The sequence below is a fragment of the Canis lupus genome, chromosome 28 (genome assembly GCF_003254725.2).
Source record: "Canis lupus dingo isolate Sandy chromosome 28, ASM325472v2, whole genome shotgun sequence".
Classification (NCBI taxonomy): Eukaryota; Metazoa; Chordata; class Mammalia; order Carnivora; family Canidae; genus Canis; species Canis lupus.
Genome location: NC_064270.1, coordinates 35,017,436 through 35,041,454, shown reverse-complemented (window position 1 = coordinate 35,041,454; position 24,019 = coordinate 35,017,436). Strand labels below are relative to the sequence as shown.

The 24,019-nt window shown below is 42.6% G+C and overlaps 1 protein-coding gene across 6 annotated transcripts; it reads left to right on the top strand.

The window, feature by feature from the left end:
* The first annotated feature begins 200 nt into the window (after nt 1–200).
* Nucleotides 201–21,733, top strand: TEX36 (testis expressed 36). Of its 6 annotated transcripts, none has more exons than XM_025467587.3 (5): nt 201–413; nt 5,942–6,091; nt 6,865–6,945; nt 10,713–10,782; nt 21,383–21,733. In XM_025467587.3, the coding sequence occupies exons 1-5, from the start codon at nt 363–365 to the stop codon at nt 21,622–21,624; spliced, it is 594 nt and encodes a 197-aa protein (XP_025323372.1). In that variant the 5' UTR covers nt 201–362; the 3' UTR covers nt 21,625–21,733. The 6 variants fall into 6 exon arrangements, with proteins under 6 accessions (XP_025323372.1, XP_035563825.1, XP_025323375.1 ...); XM_035707932.2 differs by lacking the exon at nt 21,383–21,733 and adding an exon at nt 16,354–18,046; XM_049103337.1 differs by having other exon boundaries at nt 203–413; nt 5,960–6,091.
* The last annotated feature ends 2,286 nt before the right edge of the window (nt 21,734–24,019 follow it).

Here is a 24,019-nt window from a genome sequence, read left to right as displayed (position 1 = left end):
TGAGAGGTACAAAAGTTTGCCATCATCTCCAGGCCATCTTATCCCCACTCGTTGGACCCGTTAATGGGGCTCCCTCAGCTGGGACCCGGTGGCTCTCTGCCTCACACCTTGAGGAAGAGCAGCTGCAAGGACCCCAGCGCAGGAACCCTCAGAAGGCTTAGAAGACCCGCAGTCCTCTCCCATTGTGATGGGGGCTCTGATTCTATGGCAACAGTGGACACCCCTGGATCTCCCCCAACCCGCCCCGGTAGAGGCTGAAGGCCAGGAAGAAGGAGGAGGAGTGTTTTCCAGATGTGCAGAGTTTACGAAGCAGTGGGAAAGCAAAGGAGCCAACCTCAGCCACTTCCAGCTTCCTGCTGAAAATGGCCAAAGGAAGACGCTTCAACCCAGCTTTAGACAAGGACGGAAGATGGGTAAGAATGATCGCGGCTCCCCTCGCCTTTCTCACCACGTGGGGTGGTCAAGGTCAAAGAAGTGAGTCTAGATCCCGCTGCTGCTACTTCACGTGGCATCTGCTCTGAGGAATCACTTCCCTAGCCTCAGTTCCTTCTCCTGTGAAATGGGGCCCTCATAGTGTCCTTGGAGAATTAAATGAAATAAATCTTGTGTGTAAAGCACTCAGCACACCTGTGAGTGTCCACGAGGCAGGCGTGGCTGTGTGCTTTCTTTTCATGACCTCTGTCTTGCCCATGCTGAGTGACCTACGGTATCATGTGTGCTGTCCTCTCCCTTCCTCGAATAGGAGCTCCTCGAGGGCTGGAATCATTGTCTTCTTATTTACCTACTGTATCAGAACAGTAATACATGGAAAAGTTAACACTTTTTGCTTGTTTACAAAGAAAAAGAAAAATGGAAAACGTCTTGGAACATTTCAGTCTGAAGACTCTAAAAAACTAACTTTATGGGGTGCCTGGATGGTTCCATCAGTTAAGCGTCTGACTATTTTGGCTCAGGTCCTGATCTCAGGGTGGTGAGGTTAAGCCCCGCGTCAGGCTCCAAGCTCAGCACAGAGTCTGCTTGGGATTCCCTCTCTCCTCTCTGCCCCTCCCTTTGCTTGAGGGCTCTCTCTCTCTCTCAAAATAAATAAATAAATAAACTCTTTTTTAAAAAAACCCTAACTTTACCCACCGGGATGTGAGCTTGGCTAAGCAGCTTTAGTCCTAAATCACAGTCTCTTTGTCTGTTAAATGGGATCATAGTGTACCAAGGTTATAGGGCTATTGCACAGATCAATGAGACCATTCACAAGTGCTTAGTATGAGGCGTGCAAACAGAATAACCACTCAATACGTGTTAAATATGTATATTAATGATATATATATAATCTACATTTTGTTCTTCCCTATATATCCTGCTTCATTCCTCAAAGATTCACAGTAATGTATGGAAAATAGTCACAATAAAGTAGGAAAGCATAAAAACACTAAGAATTCAGAATCGTTTTGAGTATATTTTAGAATAAAAGGCTGAGACTAGGAAGGTATGTTAACATATACCGGTCATGTGACCTACATGACAGCTATTTATATAGTATCATCAGATTTGACTCTGAGATTCCTGGCAGCCACAGGAAAATGGCAAATAGGATGAACTACATAACACTAATCAGTCTTGAAGAGAAACACACAAGTTTCTCAGAGTAAGTAGCTTCCCCTCTTCCTATCACCTATGATTTCAGCGACGATCGGGTTTGACCGGATTATCATAAAAAGCTGACTGCAGCCTCTTAACCAAACAAGGGTTTGTATTTCTCAAGTAACAATAAATCCACAAGGAGGTGGGGACAGATGCTCTGAGGGGTCATCAGGTTCTTTTCAGTTCTCTGTTGTGTCATCTTGGTGTGGAGCCTGGGAATGTCCTCTGTCAAAGGACGAGACTGAAGGCACCTGTTGGCTAAGTCTGTCCCTTTTCTCAGAGCTATCCCAGGACCCTCGCCCTGCAGACTTCTACTTTTCTCTCATTGGGTCCCTTGGCTAATTTGGCCACAAGGGAGTTTGGGGAGGCTTTTTTTTTTTTTTTCAAGCAGCCACATTGCCGCCTCAAACCAAGTCAGGGTTCTGTTTCGTGGGAGAAAGCAGGAAAGAACATTTCATCTCCTACTATGACCCCAGGACTGTGCCCAGAGCCCGGTCTCAGGTGGAAAGACATTACCTCCCAAAGTCCGACTCGAACGTTTGGTGTGGGTTCCTTCTGCTGCCAGCACCTCAGAGCATTAAAAGAATAGTGCTGATCATGAAGTTTCCCAAAGTAACTTGCAGACAAGTTGGGAAAATTAAAGAAACCGTTGGCTTTGAGTCAGCAGCAGTCCATTGGGGAGGACGGTAATTGCCACATTAGAGGTGACAGTCATTTTGCAGTTGACCTTGCTGGTTGTAATCTGGCTGTTGCCGGGGAGGAAAGGCTTTTTCCATACACTTTCACCTTCCTCTTTAATATTGCAGTCATTGTGTGATTGAATGCAGCAAAAATTTCACCGCCAACTAGTTAAAAAGCTATATTTCATGGTTACAATATCCAACAGAAGGGTTTATTTCACAGCTATCATGTTATCACCATTAAATATATATTTTAAAAGAATGAAATTAAAATGCTAGAGCTGTTTTTTTTTTTCTCCCAGTGATTTAGTCCATAGACTCCCAGCATACAAATGAACTCAAGTCAGTTGTCATTTAACGGGCAAGAGGGATCATTCCTGAAGCTCCCACCCCCGCCCCGATTTTCCGTAGCTGCCCAGACAGGAGTGTTGACACAGCCAGACTGGAGGGAGGGAGCGAGGAAAGGTTCTGGGTCTGGAGGCCCTTTGTTATTATTTATATTTACTTTGGAAGAAGAATTGTTTTAGAACACTGAAAAAATAGAACAGAATGAATTAGGAATATATAGGTTGACTTGGGGAAATTTCTAGGGTGCCCTGTTAAGTGGGGAAGCAAAGAGCAGAGGAATGTGCATCCTAGGGTCCAATTTTTGTAAAGCAAGAGAAGCCCCCTCTGCAGGTTAGATGTCGGTGTACGTCAGCACTCAGCCGCAAATACCGTCTTCTGGGGTGACAAAAAGGGGAAGGGGAAAGTAGTCAAAGTTATTCTTAAATAAATAGGCGTGCATGACGTTTAGAAACCACATGGATGATATGATCCTAGGTATTACTTATACACACACACGGATGTATGGAGAAGATGGTCACCAATGAGTTCATGGGAATTTGACTGCCCTATATTTTCATGTTTGAATTTTTTTAAACCATGAGTATGTATTACAACTGCAGAAACAAATATTAGGGACGCCTGGGGGGCTCAGCGGTTGAGCGTCTGTCTGCCTTCAGCTCAGGTCGTGATCCTGCGGCCCGGGGATGGAGTCCCACGTCGGGCTCCTGCATGGAGCCTGCTTCTCCCTCTGCCCATGTCTCTGCCTCTCTCTCTCTCTCTCTGTGTCTCATGAATAAATAAAATCTTTTAAAAAAAGGTTTTGAAAAAGAAACATTTTTGTTGTGAAAAAAAAAAAAGAGAATGCAATGGATGCACTTAGTTAAGAAACATCTGTACAGTGGAACATGATGGTAAAAAGAAAGTCTTCCTCCTTCCTGGTTCCCTGCTCCCTCCCTCCTCCTTCAGGTCCCTCAGAGAGCCTGGGCACTGACTCCTGGCTGGTTGGGCACTGGTTGGGACACTGGCTTGTGCTGGTTGGGCCGCTGGCTGGGGCGCTGGCTCCAGGCTGGCTGGGTGCTGGTTGGGGTTCTGGCTGGGGCGCTGGCTGGGTGCTGGCTAGGTGCTGGTTGGGATGCTGGCTGGGTACTAGTTGGGGTGTTGGCTGGGACGCTGGTTGGGGCTCTGGTTGGGGCACTGGGTCCTGGCTGGCTGGGTGCTGGCTAGGTGCTGGTTGGGGTGCTGGCTGGGTACTGTTTGGGGCACTGGCTAGGGTGCTGGCTGGGTGCTGGCTGGGGTGCTGGTTGGGTTCTGGCTGGGGCACTGGCTCCTGGCTATCTGGGCACTGGCTGGGTGCTGATTGGGGTGCTGGCTGGGTACTGGTTGGGGTGTTGGCTGGGACGCTGCTTCCTGGCTGGCTGGGTGCTGGCTAGGTACTGGTTGGGGTGCTGGTTGGGGCGCTGGTTGGGGTGCTGGCTGGGGCGCTGGTTGGTTTGCTGGTTGGGGTTCTGGCTGGGGCACTGGCTCCTGGCTATCTGGGCTCTGGCTGGGTACTGGTTGGGGCGCTGGTTGGGGTGCCAGCTGGGGCACTGGTTGGGTGCTGGTTGGGGTGCTGGCTCCTGGCTGGCTGGGCGCTGGCTGGGTACTGGTTGGGGTGCTGGTTGGGGTTTTGGCTGGGGCGCTGGCTCTTGGCTGGCTGGGCACTGGTTGGGGCACTGGTGTGTGGTTGTTTCACTGCCCAGACCCCTATTCCTGCTCTCCTCACCCTGTGTGCACCCTGAATGACTATTCAGGAGTGTTTACTGAAAGTTCTTTCATTCGGATGTGTTCTGTAAATTAGGTATTGTCATTTTGTGTGCACGGATTCTTTATTTATGTGAGTGAGGCTGGGTTATAGATCCCATTCTGGTTTTCCTTTTTCCACTCAGCATGTGTTTAAAAGATGGCTCAGTGGCTGTGTGTCACCTTGCCCATTGCTTCTCATTGCTGCCGAGAACACCCCACCAAGTGTACAACGTGTACAATATGACCTCCCCTCCTTTTTACATAAACGGTAACATGCTGAACCCACTGTGCAGGCCGCAAACAGAAGCCACCTGAACATACAGTTACGCTGTGACGCGAGAAGGAATGAGGGAGACTAGCAGCATTGGCCAAATTCCTTATAATCCAGCAGAAAGGAAGCAGCAGGGGCCTGAGGTGTGGCAGTGGTTTGGGGATCGGGGAGGTGACAGCTATGAGCACAACTAGAACCTGCTAGCAGGTACCGGGCACTCTGTGGTGCAGGTATTTTCCCTTTTAATCACATCTACCCAGTCAAATAAGTCTTATGATTCCCATTTCACAAATAAAGAGACTGGGATTTGGAAATTTCAATCTCTTGCATCAGGCTCACCTCATAGGAGAGAGAGCTGGGATTGGACTCAGGACCTTTGAGTCTACAGCCTGTGACCCGACCACCAAATTACGGTTCCTCCCTTGTTGGAAGCCCTCAGTGCTCTGACCCTGGGGATGCCTCAGCTGGAGGCCGCTGCCTCCTTGAGGTCACCCCCTCTTCCTAGAACAACTCACACCTGACGACTGATTGATGAGGGAGCACAAGGGCCCAGTCCCCTTGTCCTGGCTCAGGACAGTTCTGAGAGACCATCCCATGCAGAGAGAGAGAGAGAGAGAGATAGATAGATAGAGAGAGAGAGAGAGAGAGAAAGAGAGACCCAAGGCTTTCTTGGGACCTCCTCCCTCTGCTCAGTCCTGCTTCCTAACCCCCAACTCCTGTCATTCACGGGGAGATATGGGCAGTCTCCCCAAATAGTCTTTATTATTATGCTTTGTATCCTATGCCCTATTTTTATCCTTGTGGACTCTTCCCACCCTCTCCCAGCAGAGACTCAACTGTGTTTTAGAATCCAGCTCCAACCTGCGGGAGGTTGGTTCACCCCTGTGAACATAGGCTGGATCCCCGTATGGGGAGCGCCCTGACAGGAGGGGAGTTTCAGCCCAGTTCTATCTTCTCTGAGCACATGGCTCCTGCCCCCTGGGTCACACCCCCTCACCAGGCAGCGGAAGCGTTTCCAGGCTCCAGTGCAGCAGGGGTGGCCCTGGTAACTTGAAACAGCTGGCGTGATGGCCTGGGGCCATTACAATATATTTTTTTTTTTGTCTTGGAAAGAATACTTGAAAATTACAAAAATTATGCCATTTCCATCACACACCAGAAGCACCCAAATGGCATTTTAATCACGTTACGGAGGAAGCCCCGATACTTGGCTTTGAGACACAGATGTGTCTGGTTTTAATCACAGCGTGTGCTGGTTTTCCAGTTCCCTCAGATCGGACTAACACAAAAGACACCAGAATCCAGCACAAGTGCAGTGTTAAAAGAACCCCACCGTCCGCATTTGTCTCGGCAAGTAGAGGAGAGGCTGCCACCCATCTACAAAGTTCGGGAGAAGGTGAGTCCAGGGTGCTGGCCAGGGCCGCACGTCCCTGTGGCTCTCCAAGGGGGCAGTCCCCCTGGCATCTCCAGGCAGTCAGTTCTTCTTTGGAAGGACCTGCTCTTTTGTCATCCCCTGCTCCCTAAATGCTGGTAGCATCTCACCTCATAACCTGGTCACTGTGACACCCCAAATACTCTCTAGAAGGAACTATCTCCTGGTGCAGACAATCAAATTAGGCTCCTCTGTGGACAAGACACACCGCCTTTGGTTACAGCTCGCAGATCATTAGCATGCACATTCTGCCTCCCTGGCCACTTCATGAACAACTTCAAGGGCATGAAGTGGCCGGAAGGAGCAGCAGGCATGGCCGTCACCCTTAGCTAATTCTTGCTGCCTGTTGAGGCCTCAGGCTCTGGGCTGCCAGGATCCTTGTTGGTCAGATGAAGAAGTCTGGTCTTGATGGCCTCAAAAGTCCTTACCAGCTTTCAATTCCATGATCCTATATACTTTTCCTTCCTCGTCTTCAAAGAAGGTGTTTTGAAAGAGAATTTTTATGATTTTCTGCAAGGTCACCAGTAAGGCTGAGTTTTAAAAAAACCTTAAGTTGATGTGCACACCAATGACCTCGCTGCCCGGTGCCGGTTGCTCCTCTCCGGTGATGGCCTTAATTCTTACTCAGGGGTCACTCTGCTTCCTCCGTCTTCCTTTCATGCTACTGTATGTCGGTTCTGAAAGTACATTGGGGTTCTGATGTGTGTCTTTTAATCTCTTCCTTCACTCTTTTCCAGCAAGCGGTCAATAACAACTTCCCCTTCTCTGTACACGACAATCGGCATAGCTTTCAGAGTTCTGGATGCTACCTTGACTCTGTGAGTATTCCTCTCCAAATTCCTAGTAAGACTGGGAGCGCCACTGGGAGGCACCTGAAGATAGAGGACTTTCCTCAAAATTGGAACAAGATCAGAATTCATGCCTCGTAGCAGTTTTTTAAAAAATGCATGAAGCTCTCAAAGTTCCATGCAACTTTCTACACCGGCCTTCTCCCTACATTTGTGTGCACTTCATGCTTCTCAAAGTGTCTTCTGGTAAACTGTCTCATTCATGAGCTTTCTTGTGAAGATCTATAATGGGAAGGAGGGGTTGCCTGTGTGTCTCTGGTGGACAGAATGCAGCCCCATAAGGAGAGGTCAGAGGGAGGAGAACTTACATAATACAGAGGACTTCTCAATGACTATAGAGTTGTCTTTCCCTAGAGGTGGTGAGTTGTCCTTAGTGGAGAAAATAAAGTCTGATAGCACTTGTTAGTGGTGGTTATCACAGCATTCTGACATGAAAACATAGTGAACTGTATAATTTCAAATTTTCTAGTAGCCACATGACGTAACAAGGGGCAAAATTAATTTTAATAGTATATTTTACGTAAAGTGATAGCTCCCCAAATTATCAAATTGACATGTAATCAATATAAACATTTTTAAAAGATTTTATTTATTTATCCATGAAAGACAGAGAGAGAGAGAAGCAGAGGTATAGGCAGAGGGAGAAGCAGGCTCCATGCAGGGAGCCGGATGTGGGACTCGATCCCGGGACTCTAGGATCACGCCCCAGGCCAAAGGCAGGCATCAAACCGCTGAGCCACCCAGGGATCCCAATATAAACATTTTTTTTAATGAGAGATTTTACATTCCCTAAACTGAGCCTTTAAAATCCAGGTTGGCACCTCTCCATTTGGAAGACCCACATTTGAAGTGCGCAGGTAGCCAGGGGTTATCAAACGGGACAGGGCAGGGTTAATATTATCTCAGATGGAGGGTTGGATCAGGTGATCTCTGGGAATCCTTACCAAATGTGAATGCCAATGGTGGTGGTGATGATGATGTACATAATTCCCATCATTTATTAAGCATTTGCCATATGCTAGCATCTCATACTATCTCATTTAATTCTCATGCCAACACTTCTGGCTAATACTCTTATTATCTCTAATTTAAGGATGGGGAACCTAATAACAGGGAAGCTAAACAACTTGCCCAAAGTTATTCTTTCCTCTAGGCTACCATATCTAAGCTAAATGGAAGTGGTTTAACTTTGAAGTTCTGGTTTGCCCCTGGCTGAGTGTTGAATACAGATCCAGAATATTCACTCTGCCTGCCTCTCTAAATGGAATGCTTAAAATGGTTTTCTAAATTATCAAAGTAGCATATATGCTTCACAGCTTTCAAATTATACAGAATTAAATAAAAGTTAAAAAAAATTTGCACTCTTTCTTTCCCTCCTGACAAGGTCACCTTGATGGCTCACAAGGTGGGTTTTTGGTTTGGTATTGGTTTTTTGGTGGGTAAAATTGGAGAATTTTTTGCAATTTACATGCAAACGTGCACATATAAGTGTGTATCTTGATATAATAAAGAGGGTTGTACCATGTGTATTTTTCAGAGCTATGTTAGTCTCATAGAAAATACTGGAAGCTTTCCAACTTTCTCTACCTTTGGGAATAGTTTCCATAAGGTGTGGACTTTCAGTTTAATGACGTTTACATAGAATTTGCCCAAAGAATTATTTAGATTTGATAACATTTTTTAGAGTAAGTTTTGTTTTTTGTTTTTGTTTTTACCGTTTGCCCTTTCAATGTCTTCATTGGTTACTAATCTATTCAATTGACTTCTTGTGTACTTATTGCTGATTTGCTGATACGTGTTTACCTAAAATTTATCTATTTCTTTAAACATTTATTGGTTTAACAACTCCTGAAATACTCTTATTTTGCTGTTTTTTTAAATGTTTTTTGGTTGCATATTTCATTCATATACTTGTAGCTGTTTTTGTTAATACACTTATTAAAACTATGAATATTCCTCACATTATTGCTTTGGCTATATTCCAACAGTTTTTCTTTTTTTTTAATTTTTTTTTAATTTTTATTTATTTATGATAGTCACAGAGAGAGAGAGAGAGAGGCAGAGGCAGAGGCAGAGGCAGAGACACAGGCAGAGGGAGAAGCAGGCTCCATGCACCGGGAGCCCGACGTGGGACTCGATCCCGGGTCTCCAGGATCGCGCCCTGGGCCAAAGGCAGGCGCCAAACCGCTGTGCCACCCGGGGATCCCCTCCAACAGTTTTTCTAACTAAAGTTTCATTGTTATTGCTTTTGAATAGTCTATGATTTAATTTTTAATTCTAAAAGTAATTTAGAGGAATGTTTTGAATTTTCTACATGGTTAGAATTTTTTGAGATCATCTTTCACTGCTGATGTCTAGTTCTATGGATTATATATTTTATAGAATATGGATTTTGAATTATAAAGATTTCCTTCATTATCTTATACATGATTAATTTTAACAAGTGCTTCATGAGTGTTTAAAAAGAATATATATCCCCCATCTGTTGATTACAAAATTCTTTATTTTATTAATTAAAGACTATTAATGATGTTACTCAGATTCTTCATATCCTTTTCTTAATTTTTGTCTTGACTGTCAATTTTTCCTTGTAAGATTATTCTTGAGTTTCTAAATTCTTTTTGTCTAATATAGTGTAATGTCATATCTTTCTGCATAAAAATTCACAAGTATTTTATTTTCTTTGTGGGTTTGATTATTTATCAAAATGAAGTATCTCTCTTTACATACCTTAGTGTTTTTAGCCATGCATTCTAGATTGCAATATTAGCTTTGCCACTATTACTTTCTTTTTGCTAACAACATTGGTTACTTTTCCCTTTGTGCCTCTAGAGCCAGTCATCTCCTTTCTCTCTGCCCAGGGGCCAATCTGTGGGGACTACATTCCTCCCCTTGGATCTGGAGCCCTTGCACTGTTCCCATGGGTTTCCCCATGAATAGTCTCTTCACTAAACTCTCTTCAAATTACTCTAATCTGAATGTGCCACCTGCTGCTATTGTGAATGATATTGGTTCTTATGAAAAGGCAAACTCATTTTGCTACGGACAGTCCTTGATTTGCGATTTTTTCCAGCTTACCATGGGTTTATCATATGTTGCTCCATGGTGAGTCCAGGATGATCTGTAATGTAAAGTCTGTGTAATCTAATGTCTCTTTCCTCTCTTTTGTCTAAGCATAGTGTTTTCTCTTAATTATGATCAGATTGAAAGTACAATTCTGAATTCATAGTAGTTCTGGGCTTCGTGTATGAGGTCCTGAGAGTTAATGAGGAAGCCTGTGGGCAGAGTCCCAAAGGTGTTGCTTCTTTCACAGGAAAGATTCCAGTCTCTGTGGACTTCTTGGAGGGAGAACCGTTTATTCCATTGAATGCTGGAATGCAGCCAGGGGTGGATTCACTGAGGAGCCACCTGGGTGCACAGATCCTGCCCAGGGTGCCTGGGAGTCCAGGCTGGCTAGTAGGCTGTTTCCAGCTGTCTCTCTGGTTCTGACCTCTGTGTCTCTAAAAGACCAATTCCCTTGGTGGAATTGGAAGACTGCAAGAATAATAACAAAAAACCACCTGCATGCTTTGAGTGTTGATGTATAACCTTTAGCAGGTCGGTAAAGGATACCTCTTGTAGTGGTTGCCATATTGTGCATTAAGACATAGGATGCTATGTAGCTGGTTTTACTAAAGACCTCAGAACTCTGTGACCATGAATATTTTTCTCCTAAACTTCTTATAATTCTTCCCCAGGGCCTGGGACGTAGGAAGATCTCCCCAGAGAAAAGGCAACATGTTTCAAGAAATTTCAATCTCTGGGCAGGTGACTATGTTCCATCTTGTCTTGATGGTTTTTCAAATAACCAAATATCATATGTCTATCAAGAAGTTGTGGTGGTCCCAATTTTTAGACGCTTCCCAAGACGTTATAATGAGAAATGGAACTCTTTTAAATTTATTCCTCAGAGAGGTTACACAGAATTTTTGAAAAAGAAACCAAAAGTAAGGTTTGCTATTGACAAAAAAGTTGGTTCTTCACTGGAGCCCTAGTCCTTCCAGAAGGTTATTGATGAGTCTTGTAATATTGGTACTGCCCTGAACATTCCAAATGGTCAGTGTTCTCCTAGTTGACATAGGATTTGTTTAAATTAGAGATTAGAGATTGTACATGCCTTAATGCTGTGGTGAAGTATTCTTGCAGTGATAACACAAAGATTCAAGTCCTTATATTGAAAAACTAGAAAAGCTACAGATTATGTTACCACTCCCTGCCTTTAAAATATTTTTGTTTTTAAATAAGGTTGAAAAATATTCAAGTCCTTCTAAAATAAAGATATGTGAAGATATACACATTTTTAAATGAAAGTCTTTTAAACGAAACTTTTTTTTTTTTTAAACGAAACGGTTTTTAAATGAACTTTAAAATTGCCACATTCACTTTGGGGGAGTTTTAAAAATTATGTAATTAATATATAATTACATTTTCAGTTCGAAAGTTCAAACCGTACAGAGGTAGCAGGAGTTCCCCTCGATTTCATCACATCTCCAATCCTTGTCCTGTTCCTAGAAGTAATTAACCATTTGTTTTTATTCTGTGCATTTATAATCATATACATATGTAGGACTCATAAATTTTGAACATAAACTGTTATACAGCATATAACACTCTATAACTTTCTTTTGAAGTATCTAACAATGTATCTTGGGAGTTCTTACTATGTCAGTATGAAGAGACTGGTTGGCTTTTTAAACTGCTGCACTGTGTTCCTTAATACGGATGCACCATGTTTTTGAAAATTATTTTTTAAAAGATTTTATTTATTTGTTCATGAGAGACACACAGAGAGAGGCAGAGACACAGGCAGAGGGGGAAGCAGTTTTCCTTCAGGGCACTCGATGTGGGACTTGATCCCAGGACCCTGGAATCACGCCCCGAGTCAAAGGCAGACGCTCAACCACTGAGCCACCCAGATGTCCCCTGAAAATTATGTTATTAATGAGCATTTGAATTTCTTCTACATTTTTGCTGTCAGACCTGGTACTACATGAACATTTTGGTCAACCTCTTTGGGTGCTTGTTTATATGCACCTCTGGAGTAAAATCTGATAAGTGACCCTGTTAGTGCTAGACTGAATGGGATGCACAATTGAGGTTTTAAAAAATACTCCCAAATTACCTTAGAGACTGGACACATTAAACTCCTACCAACCATAGCTGTGCTTTTAGGTTTCTGCCCCCTCAAATGATCTTTTATTGTTAAATTTATTTTCATTTTTTAATTTTTAGAAAGGAAGGAGAGAGAGTGAGAGAGAGAGAGAGAGAGGGTGGGGAGGGGCAGAGGGAGAAGTAGAGAGAGAATCAAGCATGCCCAGTGTGGAGCAGGGCACAGGGCTAGATCTCACAACCCTGAGAGAAATCAAGAGTCAAATGCTTAACCAACTGAACCAATCAGATGCCTCTCAAATTATCTTTTAGATATTTAAGGATGTGTAAGAAAAAAAGTCACTTTTCTTATTTTGATTTCTCTGATTATTGGCGAAGTTGAGCATCTTTTCCCACTAAATGGTCCTTTGTGTTCCCCTCCTATAAACTTAGCAGTGTCACCAGCTCTCAATGCTAACACTGTCTTGTTTATATTTGGATACTTTTCCTAAAGATGAATTTTAGAATCAGCTTGTCAAGTAAATCCATTGGTAATTTGATACAAATTTCCCCAAATTTAGAAAATAATTTATAGGAGAATTGATATCCTTAAGCCACCCTGAATTTCACCATTTATCCAAATCTTCTCTTAGGTTCTTCAGTAAAGTTTTATAGTTTTCTTCACATAGTTCTGATGTGTTTATTTTCTATGTATATTCCTGCATATTTTGAACTTTTGTGGCTATTTTGAATTTTTTTTAAGTTACAGTTTTAGGTTGATTTTGACTGATGTGTAAAAAAAACCTATTGGTTTTTCTATGTGAATCTAGTATTTGACACCTATCTAAACTTGTAATAATAAATATTCCAAAAAAATAAAGTTCTAATAAATTTTCAGTTGATGTTCTTGGATTTTCTATTCAGGCGATTATATCACTTGTGAAAATGATAATTTATATCATTTTTAACATTTATACATCACCCTCATTTTATGGCATCAGGTACAATTTGAATATTAGTATAGAATATTATTTTATTTCTGAATGTTATGGAGCTGCTTCTACTCTGTTGCTCTGAAGTCTGACTATTGCTCTAGGTTTTAGATAGGTAATCTTTATCCGGTTAACGATAATCTCTTATTCTTTGTTTCTCCTCCTTAAGCTATTTTGTAAAGTCCATGTAACATATGCACATGGGGAAAAAGAAAATAAAATTAAACAGTGAAAAATAGTTTCTCTGAATCCCTGACTTCAGTTCCCATTTTTTTCTCCCAGTACCAGCCCTACTGATGGACAGTTTTTTTACATGCATCTTTTTTCAGGTAGTCTGTATAGAGTTATTCTCTCTCTCTCTCTCTCTCTCTCACACACACACACACACACACACGCACACACACACATACATGCACACACACACATCTTTAACAAACACCAATGGTAGATGCCATTCCACTATTGCTTTCTACTGCTCCACAACCAACTACACTTATGAATGTATCTTTGAAGTTTTGAAGTCATTCCTTACAAGTACTTATAAATCTACTTTTTTTGAAAACATAGTTGCCTGGTATTTCATTATATGGGTGCAGCATGGTCCTGGAATCTTCTGATGGCCATTTATGCAAGTTTCTGTCTTTTCCTCCTATAAATGTCTTTATAGATAAATATTTGTATCCATCTATGGACTTTTCTGTATGGTAAAACTTATAGAATAAACTAGTCCAACCAAAGAGTATGTGGATTTTAAATTTTAGTTTATATTAAATTCTTAAAATTTTAAGATCAAATTTTCTAAAAGAGGCTGTGCTCCAGCTTACAACTTCACCAAGAAGATGTGAGATATGAGTGCTTCTATTTCCTCTCACTTGTGCATTATCAAACTTTTTGATATTTACCAATTTGTTAGCTAAAAAATGGTATCATATTTCAATTTTAATGTCTTTCATTGTGTGTGTTGCTATTGAAAAGCTATTTGCATTTTTTTTGCTGTGAACTGTTTATCTGTATGTATCTTTCACTAATTCTTCCATTTGTCTTATTCTTTGTCTTATTCTTCAATTATTTGTATGATTTCTTGATATATTAAGATATTGAGGGTTTTATATCAAATGTTGGTTATTCCCTTTTTGTTACCATATATGTATTTTTAACAAATAGAACTTGTTTCTTAGAGAAGTTTTAGGTTTACAGGAAAACCAAATGGGAAGTACCCAGTTTCCATATACCCACTTCCCTTATTATTAACATCTTGCACAGGTGTGGTACAAGCCATGTTTTTAGTTCTGCATGTATTTTCATGTAGTAAAATGTATGAATCTCCTATTTAATGGCTTCTGAAATTCATGCCTTGCTTAGGATCTCCTTTGTTTGAGATTATGAAATAATTCTAAGTTTGTTGTAGTTCTTGGTAGTGTATGGGGTGACATTTTAGCACATGATGTTTTGGCACTTATTGAGATGATCATATAAATTTTCCATATTAATCTGTAAACATAGTAAAGTATATCAGTAGATTTTCTAATGTTGAACCATCCTAGCATTTTTAGGGACAAACTTTAGTTGTTTATAATAAGCTATATTATTATTTTGATAAATTGAGCATTTGATACACAAATTTTTAAAGTATTTTAAAGTCTATTTTTTTTAAAAAAGATTCATTTATTTATTTTAGAGAGAGAGAGAGAGCACAGGGGAAGGAGCAGAGGGAGAGAGAGAGAGAATGAGTCTTAAGCAGACTCCATACTGAGTATAGAGCCAGACATGAAGCTTGATTTCATGACCTGAGCCAAAACCAAGAGTCTGACGCTTAACCAATTGCACCACCCAGGAGACCATAAAATCTAGTTTTTATTTATTTATTTTTTATTTTTTTATTTTTAAAGATGTTATTTATTTACTCAGGAGAGACACACAGAGAGAGAGGCACAGACACAAGCAGAGGGAGAAGCAGACTCCATGCAGGGAGCCCGATGTGGGACTCGATCCCGGGACTCCAGGATCACACCCTGGGCTGAAGGCAGCACTAAACCGCTGAGCCACCTGGGCTGCCCAAAATCTAGTTTTTAAAAGATTTTATTCATTTACTTATTTGAGAGAGACAGTGAGCAGGGAGCAGGGGAAGGGGTAGAGGGGAGGGAGAGGGACAAGCAGACTTTGCACTGAATGCAGACCCCCAGAACTGCAGGGGCAGGGAGGGGAGGCACTACTTTCACAACGGGTGGAGGGGAGGACCATGATCTGAACCAAACCAAGAGTCTGATGCTTGATCCACTGAGCCACCTCTAAAGCCCTCCTCTAAAATATGTTTTTACTATGCCCTGACACTGCATGTATAAATTACAAATATCTATAGAATTTGCCATGAAATCTCTTGGACCTGGTGCAGTTTTCAGGTACAGATCTTGGAACACCTTTTCAATGTATTTTATAGAGATTCATCTGTATCTTCTATTTTTTTCTTTTTCTCTAATTTGAGTCACTCTTTTGGGGTTCATTTACTTGTTTCTTTTTAGTAATCTCTACACCCACCATGAGACTCAAACTCACAACCCCGAGATCAAGAGTTGCACACTCCTCCGATTGAGCCAGCCAGGTGTCCCATCTAACTTTGATCACTACTATTTTTAGAGGAAATCATCTGTTTCATATGGGTTTTTGAATTTGGGATATTTAATATAGCTATTCTCTTTAATGCTTCAAAATTATGTCCTGTCCTTTGACTTGTTAAATGTTGTTCACATGTCTTTGCTTTATTTACCAAATCTACATTTTTGTTGCTGGTGTTTGCTTTTGATCTCACTAATTTAGGCTTTCATGTTTATGTATTCTGTTCTTGGGCTTATTTATTTCTTTATGGCTTCTCAAGGTGAAAGCATAACTCAATTATTTGCAGCCTTTCTTGTTTTCTTGTAAATGTAGGTAAGGCTGTTTCTTTCAAATGTCATTTTGTAGATACATCATGCTCCTCTACATAGTGTTCATTTTATTTTTATTATTGTTTTACCTTTTTTTTTCTTATCTTAAAGTTTTTATTTAAATTCCAGTTAGTTCACATGTAGTGTAATATTAGTTTCAGGTGTACAATATAGCTATTTAACACTTCCAAACAACACCCAGTGTTCATCACAAGTGCCCTCCTTTATCCTCATCACCTGTTTCTCCTGTCCCCCCCCCACCCCATCAGCCTCCCCCTGGTAACCATCAATATGTTCTCTATAGTTGTTAAGAGTCTGTTTCTTGGTTTGCCTTGCAGACACGTAGATCACTGGAACAGAATCGAAAACCCAGAGATGAACCCACAACTATATGGTCAGTTAACCTTTGACAAAGCAGGAAAGAATATGCATTTTTAAATTTTTATAAAGATTTTATTTATTTCATCATGAGAGAGGCAGAGACACAGGCAGAGGGAGAAACAGGCTCCCTGTAGGGAGCCTGGTGCATGACTTGATCCCAGGACCCGAGGGTCACACCCTGAGCCAAAGGCAGACGCTCAACCACTGAGCCACCCAGATGCCCCACAATCTCCATATCTTAGGGTCAATTGATTTGAGTCCTTAATTACATCTGGACAAGTTCCTATTTCCAGATAATATAGCACAATTATGGGAGTGATATTGAATCACGTTCACAGGTTCTACTCACACTGAAGGGCAGGGAGTTACAAACGAGTGAGGGTCAGGGGTGTCATCCTGGAGTTCTGCCCACATAAATAGCACAAGCAGGAAACTGATATTAGTACAATTCATAGATTTTTTTTTCAATTCAGAGATTTTATGCGGATTTCACCAGGTTTACAAGTACTTGCATATGTGCTTGTATGCGTGTGTATTTCTACGTGTGTATCCTTTTTTGCTAGGTACAAAATCAAAATAGATTATATCTAGCTTGTTAACTGACTAAGGAAGTCTAGGTTTTACACGATGTGTACACTTGAGAAATGGATGGGCTATTTAACTTTTAGAAGCTTTGTTTTTTTATTTTTTATCTTTACTTTTTAAAAAAGTGATATAAAATTTTCTTCAATTATTTCTTTGATTATTTTCTCTACTCCATTTTCTCCTTTTCTTCTAAAATACTTCTTAGATGGTTATGGAAATATCTCGACCTGTTTTTCTCAACTCTGAAGTATTATATTTCCTGACTGCTTGTCTATTTGTACCAGTTTCTGGGAGAATCCCTACATCTCACCTTCCAGTTTGCTAGTTGACTTTTCAATGGTCCAGTCTGTTATCTAGCCAAGCTAATGAGGTTTTCCTGTCATTTAGCAACATTTTAACTCTTAGAGTCTCTATTCGGGCCTTATTTGTGAATGGAATGTTTAATTCTGTCCAATAATAATTTTACTTACTCCAATATCTTGTGATTTTTGTCTGTTCATTCTGTTTCTTGGGCATTGCTCTATGTGTTTGCCTTTCTAGCATGGTGCAAACATTTGGTGATTTTTGGTTTTATGTTCATGTTGGGAGGATCCTTGTTAGTTTATCCGTGAGGAGTGTGTATGTCCTCTGCCCGATGCACCACCCGGGATATGGCACTAGCTCTGCTCCTGGAGGAGGTTTCCCAGTTTGTCTATTGTGTCTTCCTGGGGCACCGCCCTGATCTCTGGCCCAAGTAACTGCTCCCCATCCTCTTGCCTTGGCACAGGCACAGATCCAGTTCAATGCCTGGCACAGAAAATATGATGCGACCAACTCGGGCAGAGAATCTCTATAAAGAACCCCATCAAGCGTCCAGGGGTCCCCACCTCTTTCCAAACCCACTGTTTCCTTGGACTGGTTACCACATTTGCAGCCCTGATGTGCACACTTTGATCTTGTTTCCCATCTTTTAGAAAATTGAGATCCTTTGTCATAAATACAAAGTAATCTAAAGGTAATCACTTTAGAGGGGGAAAAAAAAAAACCAACCCCAGTCCTATGTGATTAAATTCCATCCGAACACCATTGCTTCATCAAGACTTTGTGTCTGAGGTCTGCCCTCAGAGCCATTAGACATGTCACCAAACCCAAGGCTTTCTCCTCATCCTAAACAGAAGGATTAAAATAGAATGGAAAAAGAAACAACTTTCTTAATGTGTAAGCCAATATTATTTAATGCTGCATCTTTCAGCCACTTAAAAGTGTCTTCCATACTTCAGGAAATATGGACTAAAGGTAGGGCATGAATGTCCTCAAATTTACTTCCTACCCTGAGACATTAGGTCTCTGCACTTTCCAGTCATGTCCCTCCTTATCTTGTGCTTCCCTGCTCTCACTTACATTTCAAGGCATGTATGTCTTGTGCACAAAGATGATACATGTAGAAGGGAGACTCAGTGCGTGTTGACTGTAATTTGCAAGGAATAATTTTTATTTGTGTGTATTTATTTTTAATGATTTTTTTATTTTTAATGATTTTATTTGAGAGAGAAAGAGAGCACAGCAGGGGAGGAAGAGCAGAGGGAGAGGAAGAAGCAGACTCCTCGTGCAGAGAGCCCCACACAAGGCTCAATCCCAGGACCCTGAGATCATGACCTGAGCTGAAGGCAGATGCCCAACTGACTGAGCCACCCAGGTGCCCTGTGAGGAGTAATTTTTAAAACTTTAAATGTAGGCTTTTATTCTATGACATAGATAAAAAAAATAGATTTCACATCTGGGCAGTCATGTGAATAGCAATTTCTCACTCTGAAGAGCACACAATGTGTGGCCAACCAAATATTCCCAACCTTCTGTGTCGGTTTTGAGGTTGGACTCATTACTTCCCATCTCGGGGGACTGGGTTCATCCTCAGCCCCACCTCAGGTAGAATTAGCTGCCGAGGACCTCAGATCTTAGGAGAAAAGTTGCAATGAGACAATGGAGTCATGTCAATCCCTATCACAGCCTTTACAAATTGTTTTTATTTGCACTAACATTAATTTTTTTAAGTGACACACTAAAATGGAAAGACTATCCAGTGACATTTGTACAGATTAAATCAGTCCTCGGGGAGATTTCTATTTATCTTTCCTTTTTGAGGGATGCTGTGTGAATGCTCCTTCCTGTCCCCAGTTTCGAAGAGGTGCTTTGTTTTGGTTGTGGTTTGTTTTAACAGTATGTCTTATAACAGATTTGATGACATCTGAGCTACTTCTGGTGTCCAGTCTGGCCTCTCTCGTCTCCCCTGCCTCATCTAGAAGACATTCAAAGTACTCAACTGCTTGGAAATCTTTTGGGGATCGCCATGGGCATAACCCTCAGGTCTCCACCCCCACACACAGGGTTATGTGACTCTTTGCAAAGCAGTCTCTGACTCCCTGACTTACAAGGATGTGGGTGTCCCTGGTATATTCCCTCCCATTTCCTTGTCCTCTCCCAGCGTCCCCCACAACCCCTCACTTGTCCTCACCTCTGCCTCGCTTCACCTATCTCTGCCCAAACACCAACAATCTCCAACAGGAGTGACCCCAAATTCAAAATAGGGATGAGATTCACAAAATTACCAAAAAGGTATGCAGAACTAAATCTGCAATTATGTGAAGGAGGGATGAGGGGATGGGGAACGATCAGCCTCTGCTCTTTGGGATTAAAGAGTGGGGAGGTATGTTTACCATGGACAAAAACACAAATTAGATAGCTTGCCCTTAAACCCAGTCCTCTCTCTCTAATTGTTTCCTACATAAAAAGTAAACACCAATGTCCAACGACCTCACACCTCACCATTTGTTCTCAATCCAGTGAACCAAGAACAAAAGAACTATGGCCCTTGAATGGAAGGGGAGCCCTCAGGGACTTAGGTTGACTCCCCAAATACAATAACCCACTTTACAAAAATAAAAGTCTCTAATAACTTGGCACAATGTCAATGACTTGCCATTGTTCATTCTTTGTTTTAGTGTGTTGTTTTGAACAGAGGAATAAACATCCAGTTAAAGAAACCCCAACTTACTAATCAATTACATGCAGGTGTTTATAGATTTCTTCTGTTTTAATGAATGAGACTTGGACTTGTGCCATCCTCGAAATGACTTAGACACCAAAAGAACAGCTGATGGCTTAGGAATACTCTTTCGGAGAGATGCTGCCTCGTATCCCTTCTAGAACTTTACCAGGGAGCTTCAGTTACCTCCTGTGCATGTTGTAAGCATGTGCATAACTATTGGGTTTCTCATTTATAAAAATCAGATCTAAGACCCTTAAATACGAGCGTTAAAAGAGCAGAGTGATGATTTCCTATATGAAGCCAACTCTGAAACACGGCCTATTTTTAGGCAGAGGAGCACATTCTCATTTGGTCTGTTTTGACATTTATGACTATTTTTAAAGATTGCCTTGTGCCGTCCCTTTGTTTTGCACATTTGGTAGCTGTCTTTGGCCAAAGCCATCTCCGCTCTGGTGGCTGTGCATTGGATTCAGATGTGGTGGCTGTACTGCTCCTGCCCTGATAGGAGCTGATAGGGTAGCCATCCCAGGGACTGTGTCGGCTTGGCACCTTAATGGTCAACTGCAACTCCAATCAACGTTCAGGTCACATCGCTTTTGTCCCATGGGTCAAGATGAAAAGACACTTCACCCAACTGAACATTTTTTTTTAACCTACAGAATTGGTACCATATTGAGGACTCCTGGGGGGGGGGGGTGGAGAGTTGTGTGTGGGGGAGGAAGGGCTTGAAATGACAAGCTAAGTATAGGTTTCCCATATGTTCCGCTGAGTTCAGGGAAGAATCCATGCTGTTATGGTAACACCCTAAGAACCATAAAACAAGCAAGAAGAATCAATTTCCTCCTCTGGGCTCTTTGCTGCTGCCCACAATCTTTGGTCCTACGTGATAGCGGGAGCCCGAGATTGGGAAAGAGCCCCTTCAGCTGGGCTCTGGGTTTGGGGGCCCGGCAGCACTGCTCAAGCCCTGCTTTGCTCTGCGTGAAGTGAGGCTGGCACTTCCCGAACACGCAGGGTAGTCACTCTGGAGTCCTGGTGCTGCGTTGAGGACTCAGAAAGCGCTGTGGAAGTGTGAAATGCTGTACGTTGCCTTTATAAGTACCTATCAAAACAAGTGAAAACATCTCATTTAACACGCAGTATTTAAGTAAACACGTTACGAATATACCAAAATAATCCCCCCAAATATTAAACAACAAATCAACCCCCTGTCAGAGCCTGACTCACTGAATAAATGGAATGAATAAAATTGTAACTCACATGCTTGACTACGGCTCTATGAAATTGTTGAATTTGTTAGGTGTAGCGTGTGATTTCTGCACAGAATAACCAAAATAACTTCAAATGCTGTATTCTCTCTCCCGACCGAAATCAAACAGGATCTGCAAGTTTCCAAACTGGGCAATACAGGCACGAGAGCACACATCACATTTTCTCCCCATCTTTCCCTCCTCTCCCCCCTGCCCAGATGGGAGCCCGCATCAGAAGGTCAGTACTTCGGCTCCACCAGGGCGCTGGTCTGGCCGCGTCGTTGGTAGCGGCCACCACCAGTTGCCAGCAGAACAAGTGCAATCGTCACCCAGGGTCGTGTCGGTGTTCGCAGGATTATAAGCGACCATAGTAGCATCTGGCTGTCCCTGCCCAAGAACACACTGCTTGCTGTTCCTTACACCTGCAGGAGAAACATTAAAACTGTCTTTTTTTAAATAAAGATTTTATTTATTTATTAATGAGAGACACACAGAGGGAGGCAGAGACACAGGCAGAGGGAGAAGCAGGCTCCCCATGGGGAGCCCGATGCGGGACTCGATCCCAGGGCACTGGGATCACGCCCTGAGCGGAAGGCAGATGCTCAACCGCTGAGCCAGCCAGGTGTCCCGACGTTGAAACTGTCTTAAATAATCTCCTGCTGTTTGTGATCTTGGTCGAAGCTTCCACGGCTCTCATCAGCGGCGAGCAGTGGGTGCCATCCTCCTCCTACCAACACCACCGCAGGCCCAGGAGACGATGGGCAGGTGTCAACATCATCCCACGGGAGAAATCAGATTGTTCCTCCAAGAACGGACAGGCACCAAGGCCTAATGAAACCAATGCCTGACATGGGTCACATCCAGCATCTTTAAGAGGGAGGATTTGGCTCCGCACGTGCATAGTCACGGAAGAGCTGGGTGTCTTCAGCCGATCAGGACAATTCTGATTAAAGCAGATGTTTGCCAACTCAAGCTGGGCTGATTCCTAGCTCATTCCTAATACAGCCCTGTCCCCACCCCTGTCCCCAATCCTTCCCACAATTGCCCCCTTCCTTTTGGGCCTCAAGTAGCCACATTCCCACGTGCTCCAGTGTGAATACACGTAAGGCCCGCCCAACACCTCGTGTTTACTCCTCAAGCAACCACTGCTTCTCCAGCCCCTGCTTTGAGCCCCGGGGAGTGAGGGTGAGCAACAGACTCACCCTCCTGCAAAGGGCATGGGGTCTAGACTCCATCAGTCTACAAATTGCGGCAGCCCCCTTGCAAGACTCAAGGTTTCAAGCTAAGAACGCCGATTAAGTGTGGATCAGGCAATAATACTTTGAAAGGTCATAATTATAATTTTATTAAGCTGTGATAAGGGAGATAAGATAAATGTCATAGAAATGTGTTTAATATTGGAAACGTACGATATTAAAGAACAATTATGAATTTGTGTTTCTTGTGTACATTAAAATTTGGATTTGTGTAAGGGCAGAAGCTGAGTCTAATTTTTTATCTGCTGGATGAGAAATTGATTTTAATTCTTTCCCTGCTAATTAAAGGAAAATTAGAAAAAGAAACTATTTGCTGAAGCACTAAATACATTTTGATTACTTATGGATATAAGCAGTTATTTTGGTTTTGCTTATTTACTTACTGAAAGCCTAATGATAGGTAAAATTAAGAGTAGGGTAATGGTGAGGGATTATGGGTTTATTCAGCAGATGGAATGAGGTCTGTGTTCCTACCGTATGGTTGGGACATGAAGATGCCTTGCTTGCCCCTGTTTATATAGAGTGGATCGTGCACGGAAACAGCAGAGGCATTGGGTCAGGGAAGAGGTAATGACAGTGGAGGCAGTGAGGGACCCTTCTAGGTGCCTGCAAGGTAGTGGAAACCTCTAGCAGAGAGCTAGGTGCTGGGTTTCAGCTCAGGAGGAGGACCAAAGGAGATGGACCGAGGGAGGAGATGGGAGGCTAGCTTAAAGGAAGAGGGTCAACAGATGGATTTTTTTGTTGTTGTTGTTTAAAACAACCCACATTTATTACAGTTTTGGAGGTCAAAATGGGTCTCAATGGACAGAAATCCAGGTGTGGGCAGGGCTGCATTCCTTTCTGGAGGCTCTAGGGGGAATCCATCTCCTTTTCCTGGGGTGGTGCCCCCCTCTCGTCAAGATTCTTTGCCATTAATTCTTCACTAAACTGGGTCCCTAGTTACAATTCTCCTGCAACAACAGTGGATTGCACTAGTTCCTGGAGAACCAGAAAATACTGGGTTGGCGATGGGTCTGATGTGGCCTTGACCTCACGTCCTGCCTTGTGAAGGGAGGACCTGGCCATCCACCCTGGTCCCCAGCGGGGAGTAACATTTCTTCTTTCTCCTCCAAGCTCCCTTACAGCCCTGAGACCACTGGTACCTGAAGTATCTGCTTCCCCTCCCAGGTGGCAGCACCTTGGGGACAGGCTGACATCCACCTCTTTCACCTTGACCTTGGTGCAGGGCTTAGTTCACCATCTGATCCTCATGATGTACGGTGCCAATCAACGAGGGAGTGTTTCCAGACAGCCAACCACTAAAGCTAGTTGGTTCCTTTTTCTTTTTTAAAACTTACGATTTTTAACAAAATGGACCTTTTTTTCCATGCTAGAAGTGGCAGCGATCATTTTGCTTTACAAAGCTACGGCAGGTGAGTCAAGATGACAACATCTTTCTGAGGCCACGTTTGTGGAAAAGAACTCGCCAACTTTTCCCCTCTGAAGATGGATTCCCTTGAGTTATTGATGT